Here is a 17,682-nt window from a genome sequence, read left to right as displayed (position 1 = left end):
ATGATGGTGATTGAGCTTTAATTTCACTTTCTTCCACTTTAAGTCCGCTTAATAACTGACATTCTTCTTATTGGCGCGGCATAATCGCATATAAAAAGTCGCGTGCTTGCGTTGATTAGCATGCATGCATTTCTTCTCGTTTGGATCCCCCCTCCCGTTTAGGAGCACAGGCAAAAGAACACTCTACGGTCACCGTCCGATAACGGAGTGCAAAAAGAGCATCCTCCAATCATTCACCTTTGATTACATCTTATTCCGATATACCATCATACACCCTTCTCAACATGACATATACCACCTTACTTCGCCATGCAGGCGCAAGAATAAGAACTTCATCCCCTTCATTCAAGCGTACTTTAGCAACACATGCTCCTACAACATCTTCATCCGAAACACCTCAATCTTTTATCGAAAAAGTTGTTCAAAAATATGCAGTTGATTTGAAAGCAGGTCATCAAGTTCAAGCAGGCGATTATGTTAGCATTCGTCCTGGTCAAGTTATGACTCATGATAATACCGGTCCTTGTATTTCTAAATTTCGATCGATAGGTGCAAGTAAGATCAGAAATCCAGCTCAAGTCGTATTTGCATTGGATCATGATGTTCAAAACAAGAGTGCAAAGAATTTAGAGAAGTATAGCAAAATTGAAACATTCGCAAGAGAACAAGGAATCGATTTCTATCCTGCCGGACGCGGAATCGGACATCAAGTCATGGTGGAAGAAGGATATGCATTCCCTCAAACTTTGGCCGTCGCTTCTGATAGTCACAGTAACATGTACGGAGGTGTCGGTTGCGTGGGAACTCCGGTAGTACGAACGGATGCTGCTGCAATTTGGGCAACCGGTCAAACATGGTGGCAGATTCCTCCTGTGGTAAAGGTAGAATTGAGCGGTCAATTACCAAAAGGTGTTACAGGTAAAGACGTGATAGTCGCTTTGTGTGGTTATTTCAATCAAGATCAAGTTTTGAATGCTGCTATTGAATTTACAGGCTCGGGTGTTGCAGGATTGACAATCGATGAACGTTTGGCGATCAGCAATATGACGACGGAATGGGGTGCATTGGCAGGTGTGTTCGCAGTCGATGATGTGACACTGTCTTGGTACGAAAAGCAGATCAAAAAGTTGGACAAGTTGCACTTCCAAATGGGATCTTCTCCTTCTCCATCTAAATCTCATCCCAGATTAAATATGGAACGATTGGAGGAATTGTCACGCAACATCATCCGACCCGATCAAGATGCATTTTATGCTAAACATCTCAAACTTGATCTCAACACTCTTGCTCCTCATGTTAGTGGTCCAAACAGCGTCAAAGTCAGCACACCATTAGCAGAGCTATCTGCGCAGAATATCGATATTCAAAAAGCCTATCTAGTCTCTTGCGTCAATTCTCGTGCTTCTGATCTGAAAGCGGCAGCAGAAGTGATTCGAGGTAAAAAGGTTGCAAAAGGCGTCGAATTCTACGTCGCAGCAGCAAGTAGTGTCGTACAAAGGGAAAGTGAAGAATCAGGAGATTGGGGTGCATTATTGGCAGCAGGTGCAAAACCATTACCGGCAGGCTGTGGTCCATGTATCGGTTTAGGTGTTGGTTTGTTGGAAGATGGAGAGACGGGAATTAGTGCTACCAATCGTAATTATAAGGGAAGAATGGGAAGTCCAAACGCAAAGGCATACTTGGCCTCTCCTGCTGTAGTTGCTGCAAGTGCTATCGAAGGTCGTATCTGCGGTCCGAACGAACTGGAAGGCGGTCTCGTACCTGGCCAAAGCGGTTTGCAATTCTCCATCGAAGTCAATGCTAAACAAGCAACTCCTATGCAAGAGATTAATGACGCAACTGCAACTGCATCCAAGAATGACCTTTTGCCTGGCTTCCCTTCCCAATTCAAAGGTCCTCTCATCTTTGCACCTCAGGACAATCTCAACACTGATGGTATCTACCCTGGTAAATACACTTATCAAGATGATATAACACCTGAGAAGCAAGCTCAGGTGGTCATGGAGAACTATGATCCATCGTTTGCAGGTACGGTCTCCTCCCTACTAAGCCAACAACAGTCCGCAGATGATTCTTCTATCAAGAGTGGAGCGATTTTGATCAGTGGATACAACTTCGGAACTGGATCTTCTCGTGAGCAAGCTGCCACTGCATTGAAATATGCTGGCGTTCCAATGGTGATCAGTGGATCGTTTGGTGATATCTTTAAACGAAATGCGATCAACAATGGATTGGTATGTTTAGAATGTCCTGAATTAGTGGAAGATTTGACGAAAGAATATGCCAAAGATGGAGAAAGAAATCATGGAAGTAAAAAAGAAGGTGAAATAAGTGTTGTCTTGGAAAATGCAACAATTTCAATCGATAGCACAAACGGTCGTGTTACGTTGGATTTGCAAAACGGTCAACCGCCTAAACAATACACAACTACGCCTGCCGGTGTTGGTCAAGCCGTTCAAGAGATTTGGACTGCCGGTGGATTGGAACAATGGGTGAAAGCAAGAATTTAAATCTATGATTCATCTCTACCAATAATGTACTTTTATATGACATCGTGAAAACAAGACCTCTTATTGTTTGTTTGTTTGTTTTGGTTCCTGACAGTTTTCTATAATTAAATTGATAAGCACTTTTTTTCGGAAAGTATTTTCCCATACGCATTTAGACAGGCGCCATACCGTGGAATAAACTTTTAAGCGGGAATCCACCCCTTACCAAAGCCATACGCCGGCAAAGATGATGAGCCGAATTGATTAAATGCATGCACTAGCGCAGAGAAGGAAACTGTCAAAGTGGGGCTTTCACATGATCGAGATGTCAATGGGTGATAGTGTGATCACCATCAAATGGAGTACACTTTCTTTCTTTCTTTCTTGCAACCATATACCTACCATCAACAACTCATCACACCGAAAAAAAAGATGCTTTTTGAAGAACGGCAAAGAAGATGAGTAAACAGCATCACCACCATACAGGCAATTCTTCAAGCGGCAAACATACACCAGCACAAGATGTAGAAGGAGATTTTGCTGATTTCCTACAAGCAGAAGAATTAAAAGAAAAGTTAGCAAAAGAACAAGAAGAAGAAATCAAACGAGAACTTAAAGCAGCAAAAAATACGAAAAAGTTACGTGATAGTGCCAATGGTTATGTTGCTGCTTCTAGTGGAGGATTAGGAGGACATGGTAAACCTCAAACGCCAGAAGAACGTTGGAGAAGGATTCATCCTGAACCACAGAGAGAAGAATTCAAACCTGATCATCCAACCTTGGAAGAACAACATTCGTTTCCCGGGGAATTGCATGAACGACAACATTCACATTCACATCCTATATATGCATCCCATCCGAATTCACGACATCAATCTAGGCGGAATAGTGAAGATTCAGAAGCAACAGCTTCGACTCTTCATTCGTATGCATCCAGTATCGCTGAACCACATCAAGCACCGCCCGCCAATCCATCCGTGATCAGTTTGAAATCGTTCGATCAAGATGGCAGAAATGGAAGTCGTAGTATCGCCAGTGGAGGAGCTAATCCAGCTTTGGCAAAGCCATTGATGGAATTGGAAGAATTAGAGTTAGACTCCTTTCTTAAGAATTTTGGACGGCATACGAGAGAAGTACGAATACCGCATTCTGCAAATTATTCCACAAAACGAATGCCTAGATGGCAAGATTTTCGTATTCCACCTGATGAAGCAGAAATGGCAGCCGCTCAAGGGAAGCGGGTTACAGTTCTTACACATGTCAATATGGGCTTGAAAGCTTTCGAAAGAGCGGAAAATGCGGAAGAAGAAGAAGTAGAGGAAGAGCTAGAAGTCGAAGGTGGAGATGATAGTCAGGTGGATGGAATAGCATGGGCTATCGCATACATTCTTGCAAGTATAGAAAGGTATGCACCGGAAGAATTGGATAATACACCTGATCAAACTTATCGAGAAAGCAGAACAAGAAGTCATATCGAAAGACTGTATCTCATTGCGCCATTTTGGGAACGACTTTTGTTCGGCTTACGAAGGATTTATCGCTGGGAAGATCCTAGAAGGACGTCATCTATCGCAATGATCTATTTTACACTTTGGTATTTGGATCTTATACCTACAGCGTTTCTTTTGATGTTGATGTATTACGTTTGTCAATTCCGCTTCTTTCCTCCAAGTGCAAGCTTTTTGCATGCTCAAGTCCGTGCAAGAATGGCTCGTGGTGTAGACGCAGATCGATTGGCCGAAAGGTTGCGGAGGAGAAGTAGATTGGACGTTTTGGAATTGTATAAACGTTTCGTTGTCGCTTATGGATCAGGAACGCAATTAGCAGCCGGTGATATTGCAGATTTTCATGAAAAAGTCAAGAATTTGATCTTATGGCGTAATACAACAGCAACATGGCGAACATTATTCTTGTTGGGGATCGCAACCGTTTTCGTTACATTTGCATCATCTCATTTGATTTGGAAAACGGTCTTTGCATTCCTTGGATTTACGTTTTTCATTCTGTTGCCTTTGCAATCACATTATCCACGTTTTCGAAGACCTCTAAGTCCGATTTGGTGGGCTTTATGGGGCGCTCCAACAGATGCGCAATTCGCCATTCAACTTTTACGAAGACGTCATTTGGAAAGACAACATGCCAAACATCCTCCGCTAGAAGGTGAAGTTGAACAGCCAGGAATGGGTAATCGTTCGATGAGTGACTCTGCCGGTAGAACTTCGATGAGCACTCGTTTTGCCGATAGTAGCGGTGGTGGATTGAGTAGCGGTCGTGAAAGTCCAACAACAGGCAAGCACAAAAAGCATACGAGTGACTTGGCAGCATTGAAAAATCGTTTCTTACGTCAAAGTTCCGCTGCTGCACATGCGGTTGCCTATGGAGAAATTGATAAAGCGGAAGATGGAAAATTGATGGATTTACAAGACGTAAAAGTGTTAGACGGTGGTCAAATCTTGTCAAAACCACGTAAACTCGGTTCATTCTTCTGTCAACATCATGGTGTTCCCGGTCACTTACACGTCACAACTCGAATGCTTTATTTTGTCGCTTTACATACCCATGCCAATCTCAATAATCGAGGTGGTCATAAAACCTGCAAAACTCCTTTAGGCGAAATTACCGGTTTAATCAAAACAAAGAGTATCAAATTACTCGTTTGGAATAGTAGTGGTTTACAGATCACTAGAAGAAATAAAGGTAGCATGCTTTTTAGCAATATGCCTCATCGAGATAATGCTTTTAATCTTCTGCTAGCTGTTGGATCAGAGGTCTGGCACAAACATGTATAATATCTTTCACACTTTTCTTTGTAATGGGATGCTCGATTCTCACATTTATATCCTTCACAATTCACAGTGCATTTTTCTAGAAAAAGTAGCCACTGCTGATATATACATGGTTCGATCACTTCATTGTGACCAACTCTTCAGCAGAGGTAGGGTGGATTGCGACAGTATCATCCAAGTCCTTCTTTGTGGCACCCATCTTGACAGCGACAGCGAAACCTTGCATGATTTCATCACTTCCCAAACCAACAATATGAACACCAACAACTTTTTCTTCGGGTCCAACACAGACCAATTTATAAGCACTTGGCTGTTTATGTTCAAGCATCCCATAATACAAAGTAACAAAGTTACTCTTGTAAATCTTGATTTTGTCGTCTCCATACTTTTCGCGTGCTTCTGGTTCTGTCAAACCGACTGTACCGGAAGTTGGATGGGAAAAGACAACGGTTGGGATATTGTCATAATTCAAGTGATCCTTTCCACGAAGATGATCAGGACCGTATAGACGGTTAGATAATCTTCTACCGGCTGCGATTGCGACTGGCGTCAATAATGCCCTTCCTGCTACGTCACCGAGAGCAGTGACGCCTTTGACGTTTGTCTCTTGGAATTCGTTCACAATGATGTCACCCTTTTTGTCAGTCTTTACACCAGCTTTCTCCAAACCGAGATTGTCAGTGTTTGGACGACGACCGATTGCCCATAAGAGAACATCAACCTCCAAAGTCTTTCCGGTATCCAAATGCAAAGTGAGTGGTCCACCTTTTTCACCTGTAACACGTTTGACGTTGGTTTTTTGATGAACGTTCAAGCCTGTCTTGCCCATGTAATCTTGCAAGGTATCAGAGATGATCGGATCAAAGTTACGTAAGAACTTATCGTGACGGATGATCAAGTGAGTTTCAGTGCCAAGAGTGTTCATCACACCTGCCAATTCAACGGCAATGTAACCCGCACCAACGACTGCTGCTCTCTTTGGTTGTTCGCGCAAGTCAAACCAGCCGTCAGAATCGATACCCAAAGAAGCACCTGGGATATCATTATCAGAAGGTTGTGTTGGACGTCCACCAGTAGCGATACAAATTTGGTCACCGGAAATAACGTGTCCTTCGTCTTGGAACGAGCCGTCTTCGTTACGCAAAGTGACCTTAACTTGACCGTTACCGATCAATTCTGCATGACCGGAAAGGTATTCAACCTTATCGTTTGCGACGTTACGATCATAAATACCATTTAATCTACGAATGTAAGCTTCACGTTTTTCGGTGAAATATTTCCATTGAAATTCCGGAACGCCATTGACGGGTTTACCGTCTGCCGTACCAAAGCCATATTCGGGTGAACTTGCTAATGCTTCACGCATATCAGCAGCATGCCACATCAATTTTTTAGGAACACAACCAACATTTACGCATGTTCCACCTAATCTACCCGATTCTTCAATAATGACAACTTTTTTACCATATTGACCTGCACGACGACCAACGCCCATCGCACCTGATCCACCACCGATTACGATCAGATCCCATTTGTCCGAAGTTGGTTTAGGAACTGGAGGCATTTTTGCAGAAGAAGTTGAGAAGGGTTGTTTGGGTGATTTGCTTAGGATTGAAGTTTGATTAGAAAGACGTTCGATTGCCGTCTTTTGTGTACTTCTGGATGAAGATTGAGACAGGGTGAAAGTTGAATAAGCTGTCCGACTTTGTACGGGCAGCAAAGAAGGTTGAGATTGGCTAAATTGACGTAAAGTAACGTTATTGGCTTTTGCAATACGCCAAGAACGAGAGGATAAGATGGTAGCCAGCTTGATTGAGTGGTTGGGTCAAAAAGGATGCAAAGATTACCAAACGACCTTTTGCACCTTTTTATAGTATGATGAAAGTGTCAAAGTTCGGAGATTGGAAGCAGCAAAGAGGGAAGGGATGATCCGAGAACCTTCTGCACGGTCAATTGTAACCACTCAAAATACACTGCTTATTCGCTGTGGGCCTGCGTGGAGGAATTAATGATGCCATAAGTTAGTTAAAGCCGTAGGCGCAGAAGAGTGATTATGTATTTTAATGCTTGCGTGGCTTTTCCCATTTCCAAATCCCGCAACAGAAGATGCCAATCAGCGATTACTCCAGCCTGGGAAGTCGAATGTGATGGGCCCGTAACTAACTTGATTGTCAAACACTAATGAAGGGCAGGAGTCGGACGGAGGACTCCTGCACATTGAATAAACAGAATCGATGAAAGCCATCATCAAACACAGCTTCTATTAACTTATTCCCACATTGTCACCCGTGATTGGATGTTATAGTGCATGTAGATTTGCTTTTTAGAACGACAAAACGTATGTTGTTACGTTTGCACGTTCAAAGATATGTATATGTCGCATATGCGTACAAAAATAGAATGAATGGTACATGGTGTGTCATGAATAATGTCGATGTGAACCGAAGATGTGAGATGGATGAATGGTACGGTGAAGTCGGCAGTAGAGTTGAGAGCATGTCACTGCCTCTATCCGATCTTCATCATACCACCTATGATGCTTGCAATACAATGATCGTAATCGAAACAAGTGAATGTCGAACGTCAAATCACATTTAATGTCCGGCACGACGTTGTTCGGCAATGACGTTGGTCAAGAATTCCATCTTTCCCTTGGCACGGCGCAAAGTACCGATACGGCGCTTGATGAATTTACGTGCACGCTTGTCCTATTGGGATTGAAAGGGAAGGATGATGAGAGTCAGTAAATTGGTCTACCTATCAAAAAAAAGGACGAGGAGGCGGAATGATCATTGTCGTACGGAAAGAGTAGAGATGCGCTTTGTTCGAGAGAGTAGTGGTCGAGAGCGAATGACACAGCGGACGAAGATTGCTTTGGTGTTTGGAGAGTATTGCGCGACAGACCGATTCAAGTTGGCACTGGTATAATGTCGGAGTTTTCGAAATGCTGTTCCTATAAGTTTCGATGTATCAGGTCGCAGTATAATTTCACAGAACAACGCTTCACATCTCCCACCAGCACCTTCCACAGTCGTTCGCAGCGATTCAATGTCGATGGGTCGGTCGTCGTACTCTCTCTGTGTCGTCTTTGCCCTTCCTATCTCCATTCTCCCGTTTTCTCTCTCTTTCACCACAACAATACTCCTTCCACCCCTCTTTCATCCAATGCTTACCTTTGAGTTACGGATCAATTCCATAGCACGACGTTCGTAAGGTGCGAAACCTGTAACTTCACGAACGACAGAGTTGATGACTGCCTTACGTTGAGATTGGTTTCCCTTTCTACGGCTTGGACGTTGAACAGGAACACGACGTTCAGTTTTGTGACCACGGTCAACACCCCAAACGAGTCCTGAACGGGAAACTGTGTCCACTTTGTGATGGGGATGACTGCTACCTCCGGCCATTTTTTTATTGATACTCTTGCGAAATAAAACCTTGAGATGGAAGAAGAGGTGGTCGTGAACAAGAGTTTGAATTGCATCTACACTTAGCCGTTCAGCAAGCAGTCTTGAGGCTTGAGCAACTTCTTGGAATTCACACTGGCCTTCTGGATGCGTGCGCCCAGCTTAGAGCTGCCTGCTGCTGCTGCTATTCCTCTAAATCCAAGTGTATGCGCGCACGCAGAGGATGCGCTGCGCCTGCGGTTCAAACAAGAAATTCTGATTCACGAACACGTGAAGAGTGAAGAGGGAAAACATTTTGTTCAGAGATGCTTACGTACGCGGAAGTCTTTTCTCTATAAACACACGTGAAGGCTTTAAATTTCATCGACAAAGTTCCTAAAAGTTGCAGATTACATGGAGTATTAGGGCCGTGCTGGTCGTCATTGGCATTTCATCACCATCACTTATACCTAAAGAGAAGATCTGCCCATCATGCATTTGATGTACTCAATCGGAACAGTAAGTTCATCATGCGATTCTATTGAGGCAAAGGAGGATTGCTAACCATCGCACTCATTCTTTCTCGTACAGGATGGAAAGCGCATCTACACATTGAAGAAGCAAACAGAGACAGGAGCAATGACAATGAGTGCTCATCCAGGTGAGTAAAGGACAGCTAGGGCCAAACTTTGTGCGATGTATGCTAATCTTGTCCTCTTCCTGTTATTAGCCCGCTTCTCACCTGACGACAAATACGCCAGACATCGTGCCACAATCAAAAAGAGATTCGGCATCTTGCCAACTCAACGACCCGTTAAGCCCATGTAAGGTGAAACACATCAACGGACATCTGAATTTGCATTTTGGTCGAATCTGTAATCTATATTGTACAATACTTTTCTCTCTCACACGGCAACAAATTGTCGTAATTCGATATTGGTTGAACGTATATTGTACATTGCGAAGGGGACTAGATAATACAGGGGACGGTTGCGGTTTTGTAAGGTTTACAGGAATCCCATCTCTGCATCGATCAATGTTTGGAATCGGCCAGGTATGAAAGGTGGAAAAGGGGTTGTTCGAGGTGCATTGGATGCATTCGGTGATAGCAGAGCTTGCAGTAAGCTTGGCAAACGGCTGATGGGATGAAGAAAGGAAAATGTTAGAAAGGTTCCTATTACTCCGAATTCTTCGATTCACTCACTTTTCCTCGCCCATCTTACCTCGTACACGAGTGGCCACAAGGTAATTTTGTTGGGCTAATGCTTGTGCTAATTCTGCTTGATGATTATCCATCAATGTTTCATTTGGCACAACGACCAATTTAGACTTTTGTTCAGCGGGTAATCGTAAGGCTTCCAATATTGTTCCAGAACCAGCATGGCTGATTACAACATCAGAAGAAAGTAGAAATGGCCTTAAATCTGGCACATAATCTCTAAGCTCGATATGTACCTCTGATTCTCCATCGCTCGTTCCGGCTTGCACTGTAAAGGTGAAATGCTTCCTCTTTGTGCGTAATTGATCATCTTCTTCGTCTTCGTCAGGGTGATCCAGCTTACTCGTTTGACCAAGACGGAATGATTTGGCGAGAAGATTGTCTTGCATGACTAGATCAGGGGTTGCGTTCTGATCGTTCTTTGGTAGGAACGCTGACATTGGAATTGGTAATGTACCCGATGCACCCAGTGGGTCGTCAAATTTCTTTCCTTTGCCTTTGCTCGTTCTATGCAATACTGATCCTGATTCCAACAAGATATCCGATAATGGTGTGGCTCCATACTGTATGATCAATCGAGGTGAAGATGTTGTGTGTTTGCATGCATCAGCGATCGCATCAACTACTTTACACGATAGCATCGCAGCCACCAAAGCTGTGAATTTTGTACTTCCCACCGTCACAAAGATTGTCGGGGCATTGTTTGTATTAGTTGTTGTCATCATCACTCTTTTGATGAATGACCACAATCATAAACGTTCTCCACAAAGTTGACTTGATGTTCTTCTTCTTACTCCATGGACTGACTGAATTTAAGCTGTGGCTCTCAGCTGCTGAAGTGATTCACATTTATTCGGGCACTTTGCCTCTGAACACGTGGCTTGAGACAAAGAAGTAGGGCGTGCCGTGTACATTATGCATTTGTTGGCTTTAAAAGCGTTCCCTCGGCTGTGTAACTGCAGCAGGATTGAATCAAAAAAAGAGACAGGCAAGGCTCACTTCTAGAATAGAAGACTCGGGGGGAGGACGATTGTATTTTAAGATACATTGCACCTACTCTCAAAAATCGGAAGATCTGAACGGATCCTTGCTCTATACATCCATAGAACATATCAACCATCACCAATAACTACGTTCGTTCGTGTTCATTATTGTTCTCACATTCACTCATAGGACAAGTAGTAACCATTACAACCTACGAACAAAGTCCACACTACCAACCTCGACTGTGTAGAACGACATCCACCTCGCATACACCCCATACAAGATGATGCGACCACAAGGAGACGAGCTCGAAGATGCACCTCCAGCCGTTCAAAGGATGATGCAACAATCAGCAATGCTCGAAAGACGGGTTCAAGCATTTCTAGATAAAACCACGCCACACGTTACAGAAAGATGGGCAGTAACGGCAGGTTTGCTGTTCTTGTTCATGCTCAGAATCATCTTTGCACAAGGATGGTATATCGTTTGTTATGCTTTGTTCATTTACCTCTTGAACCTCTTCTTGGCTTTCATTTCACCTAAATTTGATCCTTCTTTGGATGCTGATTTGGCAGAACAAGATGTTGAAGAAGGTGAACCGGGATTACCAACAAGTTCTCCTTCTGCTAAAAAACAAAACGGTCAACAAGGTTTGATGAGCGGTATGTTCGGTGGCGGTGGCGGTAATGCAAACGGAAATGGTGGTGCTATAGATGATGAATTCCGTCCTTTTATCAGACGATTACCCGAATTCAAATTTTGGTTAGGCGCAACACAAGCAATTCTCATTTCGCTATTTTGCACAATGTTTATCATCTTTGATATACCCGTCTTTTGGCCCGTTCTTGTGGTTTATTGGCTCATGTTGACTGGATTAACGATGAGAAGACAGATTCAACATATGATCAGATATCGTTATGTTCCATGGGATTTGGGAAAGATGAAATATGGAAGGAAGTGAAACAAAAAGCAGACTTAAAATCCACAAGACAATTTCATATCCATCCACAAACTTTCCTCTCTCTTTCAAGTCATCATCTCCTTTGTACTCTTATGGTCAAACTTTTTGCTTTTCTACAATTTATTCATGTACACATTCTCAGACAGACAAAAACGATATCATAAAAGATTGATTCACATGTATGCAGTATAAAGAGGAGGCAGATTTCCCTACAAGTCCTGTTGGGATAGATATACAGATAAGAAGAAGTAGAAAGATATAGTACGCAAAGAGCTTTACTCTTTGTTCTCAGCACCACTCGGAGCGGCGGTGGCAGCGGTAGGGTTTGCATCTACAGCAGATGATGTTGGAAGAGAGGTATCTAAGGCTGATCCGAGTTCTTTTGCTGCATTTGCTTCGGATGAAGCAGCAGCAGCCACAGCTACAGCACTCAAACTCGCCAAATCACTTGCATTTTCTTCTGCCGTCTTTCTGTCTTCTCCTTGCGTTTTCAAATCTTTGTTTGTATCAATAAGAGGAGATCCAGACAATTCGAATGGCAAAGCAGGTGGTGCTTGACCTCCCAAAGCTTCAATACCCAAACGTAAAGCATCATTATCTTCACGTAAGATTTTGATAGCATTTAATGCTTCATCTAAACGACTCTTGAGCTTCTTGGCAGTTTCAACTGCTTCATCCGTCAATTTTGCCTTTTCCTCCGTTTGACGGACGTATTCATCCCTTCGAGCACGGAATGCACGTTGAGCTTGACGATTTTGCGCTGCTCTCTTGGACTTATTTAGAGGTCTACCGTTCCTTGCCAATAAGACTTCGTCTTCTGTACCTGCACCACCTTCTTCTGCGCCTGTGCCGGCCGTCCACCTGCTGTCATCGCCTACACCACTCGTGAATGTAGTGTCTTGTGTTTGATCAGCTGCATCTCCCATTGGGAAGGAAGAAGTAGAGGGCTCAGATTTATTGGCGGCAGTGGAAGATGCTTCGCCATTTCGGCTTTCTCCTTTGGTGCTTTCGCCTGTCGAGCTGTTTTGTTGTTGATGATCTTGTTGCAATTCAGGTACATCTTTAAACAATTTGGCCAGGTTCTCATTGGTTGCTGACCATTGGAATTGCTGTTCATTTTCAGGTGCATTTGTTACGGTAGTGGATTTATCGTTGGTACCGCTACTCTGTATATCTGATTCATTATCATTTCCCAATTTTCTCTTCTTGTTTGCACTTTCAGAGGTATTCGCGTTTGTTTGACCAGTTGTATCATTGCTCTCGGGATCATATGGCGGAGGTGGATTGGGCTGATCGGTAGCCGTTTGTGCTAATCCCATGATTGCATCCATTTTGCAAATAGATAGGCCAAGAGGAGGTATAGATGTTTATCGTGAGTTCGATATGAATTTGAGATAGGTTTCAATCCAAGCGAGAGATTTGCAATATCCTAGGCGTACTGACTTCAGTTGATTGGTATAAGGTGATGATGATGGTAGGAAGGTTTGTTTAGTCAGCAAGATGTGACACAAAGTTAGGGTTAGATGGATCACTATAACCGTGAGGTCATGCAGTCGGTTCGAGAGGTAGTCTCTAGAACTGCGATGATGGTTGTATAGAAGTTGGGAGAGGGAAAGATACTCACAATTCTCTAAGTCCACTTTTGCATCCGCTTCTTATTGACTTCTTATTTTAACAATCTCCGATGCTTTCGTTCCAACGCAGGGTCCTTCCTTTTTATCTGTCGTTATGTTCCGTTTTTATTTCTCCACACCTTTCTCTCTCTCTCTTTTGAATGATGGTCTTGTACGATACGCGTTTGTGAGAGACACAGAATATCTTGCTTACGTATGATTGAAGGTGGGAAAGAAGAATGATTAGTCACCAGAACGCATTTTTAAGCAGATCGATAACTCAAAGGGTCAAACAAAAAAAGGTGAGGAATTTAAAATTCACGCGTTCCAACAAAGCACACGAGCAGAGCTTTTTGTCAAGTTTCCTTATTCGTAAATCATTGGCTACAGTGCAAATAATCCAAACTTTTTGCGGCTGGCAACGATGATGCACTATAGGAGAAACGCGTCTGCTTATTTTTACCGGGCCGCTTTGCCTGCTTCTAATTCTGTTCTGTTTAAACTTTTCCGTGCAGCTTCAAGGACAACCGAGAGATGGGCGATTTGGCCTTGTATGGACTGCCCGCCTCTGCTACTGACAAACAGACGCCCTGGAGGTACGCGTGGAATGAGTTTGTTTACGCATTGCATTAGCTTTCTTACAGACACGCCATTATAAAACTCGTTTAAAGTGGTGCGTGTGTTGGTTGCCTTTAAGGCTGTGCGTTGTTGAAATCCATGGAAAATTTTTGGGCTTCCTGGCTGCGAAGAGAAAAGGCTAAATTTTGGAAGAATTGAATTGTGATGATAACGGAGCATTTATTGTTCCTATTACCATCATAATCTATCACCTACTTAGTCAAGATGGAGGTCGTTTCATCTCTGATACAGGCTACGCCTGTTTTACGTGACCTCTCCCCGGTGGCACAAGCAGCTTCTTTGGCTGTCATTATCCCTGTCCTTATCGTTATCTTAAACATTGTTGCCCAATTGGTTTTGCCCCAACGTACTGCTGCTCCTCCGGTCGTATTCCACTATGTGCCAATCATCGGAAGTGCAATCTCATACGGTATGGACCCGTACAAGTTCTTCTTTGATAATCGTGAAAAGTATGGAGACGTTTTCACTTTCAAGCTATTAGGTAGAAATATCACTGTTGCATTGGGTCCCAAAGGATCCAATTTGGTCTTTAACGGTCGTTTACAACAAGTTTCTGCTGAAGAGGCTTACACTCATTTGACCACTCCCGTCTTTGGTAAAGAGGTGGTGTATGATGTCCCAAATGCAGTTTTGATGGAACAAAAGAAGTTGGTCAAGACTGGTTTGTCGGTGGATAACTTCCGTGTTTACGTCGGTCAAATTACAGATGAAGTGAACAATTTCAATTCAACCGATCCTGCTTTTGCTCCATTCCAAAAGAACGTTCCAAAAGCAACCGGAACTGTGGACATCTTCAAAGCAATGTGCGAGATCACAATCTTGACTGCTAGTCGTACTCTACAAGGTAAAGAAGTTCGTGATGCACTTGACAAGACATTCGCAGATCTTTACCATGATTTGGACATGGGCTTCAACCCAATCAACTTCGTCATTCCCAACTTACCCTTGCCAAGCAACTTCCGTCGTGATCGTGCTCAAAAGAAGATGAGCAACTTTTACCAAGAAATCATCCAAAAACGTCGTCAAGGAAAAACTGACGCAGATGAAAGTGAACATGATATGATCGCCTCTTTGATGCAACAAACCTACAAGAACGGTAGACCACTTCGCGATGTAGAAATTGCACACATTATGATCGCTCTTTTGATGGCCGGTCAACATACATCCAGTGCAACTTTGAGCTGGGGCATGTTACGTTTGGCAAGCCGACCAGAAATTATTGAAGAATTGTACGCAGAACAGGTCAAGGTATTTGGTGATTCAGATGGAACATTGAGACCTTTGGATTATGATACACAAAAAGTTTCCTTGCCTTTGATGGACTGTGTCGTTCGTGAAACATTGCGTATGCACCCACCGATTCACAGTATCATGAGAAAAGTTCTCTCTGATATTCCTGTTCCACCCACTTTGGCCGCTCCTGGAACCGTCAACACAGAGAAGTCAGCCGATTCTACCTACGTCATTCCCGCTGGTCATTACGTCATGGCCGCTCCTGGTGTTAGCCAAATGGATACCAAAGTCTGGCGTGATGCTGATAAATTTGACCCTAAGCGTTGGTTCGATAAGGATAACGTTGCAAACACTTCCGAAGACAAAGATGAAGATGTTGATTACGGATGGGGTGCAATTAAGAGTGGTGGAAATAGTCCTTATTTGCCTTTCGGAGCCGGTCGTCATAGATGCATCGGAGAACAATTTGCTTATTTGCAATTGGGTACAATTTTGTCTTACTTTGTCAGAAGATATTCTTGGACTTTGGAAACCACTTTCCCTGGTCCTGATTACACTTCTATGATCGTCTTGCCTCAACAACCTGCCAATATCGTTTTGACTGAACGCAAATGATGATGCAACTTTTTTCTTTCTGCTTTTAAGCACATTTTTTGTGCTCAATACCTCTTCTTGTCTTACAGACGACACTTTTGTGTTATCTGGCTCATATCCTCTACAACCTCTGTACGTTTAGACATCACCTCGATCGCTAATTAATGACTACGTTCCAATAGTTGGGATCTTAGCTGTTCCCTGAAAATCAGAACAATATCAAGACGTGAGAATTGATGACTAAAGCACAGACTACCTTTGCTATAGATTAAAATGAGAATCACATTAGAAGATGATAATACAATAGATGAAGAGGAACAAAAAACCTTCAAATGCGGATCAAGTAGGTTCCGTTCGCTTTGGTGAGGTAACGTACCCATTTGATACTCTGATAATTTGATTTCTCAAACACTTTGAGGTACCTTACTAGCAAACCACTGGAAGTGAACATCAAAACTTGAAAATCCAATTCGATCGGCGGCCTTGACCAAGCTTTTCTGTGTGTTGTAGAAGAAAGTTCTGCATCTGCTTGAAGTGAAGCTTCTGCCATTCCTTGTATCCGAGGGATTTTCCAAACGATCACATGTTCTTCCGGAACGTATTTTGCTTTTCCCATTGCGACTTGACATTTTACGTTTGTCGTATTTGTTGGCGTTGGAATTTTAACAATCACATTGTTTCCACTCAATTTTGAATCAAAATTTGCGCGAATGGAGATGTTATACTCCACCCTTGACTTTCCATGTTCTTCGACGATTGGATGTACTTTGAATGGTAGGTTGACATTACTCGTAGATCTGTATCGCATCAACTCGAATTCTCCATCAGGTGGAGTGAAGCTGATACTTCGGTCAACGTCGTATTTGCCAAGCTTGACACATTGGTGAAATTGACAGTCATCAAGTTCAACAGCTCCATCGTCTCGTTTCTTGTCATCTTTTGCCAGTACCAGTTTATCATTCAATCCGAATCGACATTCAGGCATGCCAGATAAATAAGCACGCATCAAAATTTGTCCGTCCACATCTGCTCGTAAGACTGTACCTTTATTACTCATCAAAAGGTTCACAGTTTCAATCACATCCACGAATGCTTCATTTTTGCGATATTTCACATCGGCCCTTCTCCAACTGGTCGCACCTGTTGCTTGAATGGTAATCTTTGCGCTATCTTCACGTACTGCTTGTTCAGATTTGACGCTTTCGGTTGTGATGTACATTTTGAGGGTGTCTGTTTCACTATTTTGAGGATATCCAAAGTCCATCACTTCATCCAATAATTCATAGAATAGAACAAAGTTGTTCTTTACGCTTTCTTCATCGAATTTGCCAAAGTAGGATCTTCCAATTTGAATAATTCGATAACAAAACTCGAAAACCAAAGCAGCGTTTGCATTGCATTTCGTTACCGCGACCACATATAAGTTCTCATGACGAACATGAAAGAAAGAAGTACTTCCAAGCGTCACAATTGGCGATCGAACATCAGGATTTGAAACGACTTGGATTCGAAAGATTTCCGCAATTGATCTTTTCAAATCCGGTCTAAACAATCTTGAGATTAAGACTTCCCCCTTTTGATTAAAGATGAAAAATGCCGAAATCATCTTTGGATTTGTTGTTGCCCCTTCGTTGTGATCGTCGGGAGGAAGAACAAAGAAGAAGCAAACGTGTTCATTCTACAATCTATGAAATCCCCTTTGTTCTCGGATGTTAGTATTCCACCCCCGCTTTAAGTGAGTGAGTGGACTGTGCATTTATAGGCGTGTGTGTGTGTGT

At 42.9% G+C, this 17,682-nt stretch overlaps 10 protein-coding genes across 10 annotated transcripts; 5 read left to right on the top strand and 5 right to left on the bottom strand.

Moving 5' to 3' along the window:
• Positions 1–139: 139 nt before the first annotated feature.
• On the top strand, positions 140–2,630 carry FA14DRAFT_141652 (putative LYS4-homoaconitase precursor). The gene has a single exon (XM_025497144.1). It carries the CDS (start codon positions 285–287, stop codon positions 2,508–2,510), a length of 2,226 nt encoding a protein of 741 aa, XP_025357717.1. The 5' UTR covers positions 140–284; the 3' UTR covers positions 2,511–2,630.
• A 170-nt stretch (positions 2,631–2,800) lies between these two features.
• Positions 2,801–5,336, top strand: FA14DRAFT_13907 (uncharacterized protein). Its single transcript, XM_025497072.1, has one exon. The coding sequence runs from the start codon at positions 2,948–2,950 to the stop codon at positions 5,276–5,278; it is 2,331 nt and encodes a 776-aa protein (XP_025357716.1). The 5' UTR covers positions 2,801–2,947; the 3' UTR covers positions 5,279–5,336.
• Positions 5,337–5,393: 57 nt separating this feature from the next.
• Positions 5,394–6,839, bottom strand: FA14DRAFT_117262 (putative GLR1-glutathione reductase; the record flags this gene model as incomplete). Its single annotated transcript, XM_025496223.1, has 1 exon — positions 5,394–6,839. One exon carries the CDS (start codon positions 6,837–6,839, stop codon positions 5,394–5,396), a length of 1,446 nt encoding a protein of 481 aa, XP_025357715.1.
• A 791-nt stretch (positions 6,840–7,630) lies between these two features.
• FA14DRAFT_159479 (putative 60S ribosomal protein L36) lies at positions 7,631–8,688 on the bottom strand. The gene is made up of 2 exons (XM_025498236.1): positions 8,449–8,688; positions 7,631–7,983 (listed from the first exon to the last, which is right to left on the bottom strand). Exons 1-2 carry the CDS (start codon positions 8,680–8,682, stop codon positions 7,870–7,872), a joined length of 348 nt encoding a protein of 115 aa, XP_025357714.1. The 5' UTR covers positions 8,683–8,688; the 3' UTR covers positions 7,631–7,869.
• Positions 8,689–9,153: 465 nt separating this feature from the next.
• On the top strand, positions 9,154–9,680 carry FA14DRAFT_187519 (putative NOP10-nucleolar rRNA processing protein; the record flags this gene model as incomplete). The annotated part of the gene is made up of 3 exons (XM_025501607.1): positions 9,154–9,180; positions 9,253–9,322; positions 9,392–9,680. The coding sequence occupies 3 exons, from the start codon at positions 9,154–9,156 to the stop codon at positions 9,487–9,489; spliced, it is 195 nt and encodes a 64-aa protein (XP_025357713.1). The 3' UTR covers positions 9,490–9,680.
• On the bottom strand, positions 9,581–10,754 carry FA14DRAFT_159478 (uncharacterized protein). Its single transcript, XM_025498235.1, has 2 exons — positions 9,866–10,754; positions 9,581–9,798 (listed from the first exon to the last, which is right to left on the bottom strand). Exons 1-2 carry the CDS (start codon positions 10,600–10,602, stop codon positions 9,669–9,671), a joined length of 867 nt encoding a protein of 288 aa, XP_025357712.1. The 5' UTR covers positions 10,603–10,754; the 3' UTR covers positions 9,581–9,668.
• A 168-nt stretch (positions 10,755–10,922) lies between these two features.
• Positions 10,923–12,002, top strand: FA14DRAFT_159477 (retrieval of early ER protein Rer1). The gene has a single exon (XM_025498234.1). It carries the CDS (start codon positions 11,148–11,150, stop codon positions 11,823–11,825), a length of 678 nt encoding a protein of 225 aa, XP_025357711.1. The 5' UTR covers positions 10,923–11,147; the 3' UTR covers positions 11,826–12,002.
• On the bottom strand, positions 11,973–13,565 carry FA14DRAFT_159476 (uncharacterized protein). Its single transcript, XM_025498233.1, has one exon. The coding sequence runs from the start codon at positions 13,154–13,156 to the stop codon at positions 12,101–12,103; it is 1,056 nt and encodes a 351-aa protein (XP_025357710.1). The 5' UTR covers positions 13,157–13,565; the 3' UTR covers positions 11,973–12,100.
• Positions 13,566–13,813: 248 nt separating this feature from the next.
• FA14DRAFT_159475 (cytochrome P450 51) lies at positions 13,814–16,108 on the top strand. The gene has a single exon (XM_025498232.1). The coding sequence runs from the start codon at positions 14,282–14,284 to the stop codon at positions 15,923–15,925; it is 1,644 nt and encodes a 547-aa protein (XP_025357709.1). The 5' UTR covers positions 13,814–14,281; the 3' UTR covers positions 15,926–16,108.
• A 57-nt stretch (positions 16,109–16,165) lies between these two features.
• Positions 16,166–17,612, bottom strand: FA14DRAFT_159474 (clathrin adaptor, mu subunit). Its single transcript, XM_025498231.1, has one exon. It carries the CDS (start codon positions 17,508–17,510, stop codon positions 16,233–16,235), a length of 1,278 nt encoding a protein of 425 aa, XP_025357708.1. The 5' UTR covers positions 17,511–17,612; the 3' UTR covers positions 16,166–16,232.
• Positions 17,613–17,682: the final 70 nt, after the last annotated feature.

Source organism: Meira miltonrushii (genome assembly GCF_003144205.1).
Source record: "Meira miltonrushii strain MCA 3882 unplaced genomic scaffold FA14scaffold_1, whole genome shotgun sequence".
Lineage (NCBI taxonomy): Eukaryota > Fungi > Basidiomycota > Exobasidiomycetes > Exobasidiales > Brachybasidiaceae > Meira > Meira miltonrushii.
The sequence above is the reverse complement of the archived record's forward strand: the minus strand, read 5'-3'. Positions and strand labels throughout refer to the sequence as shown.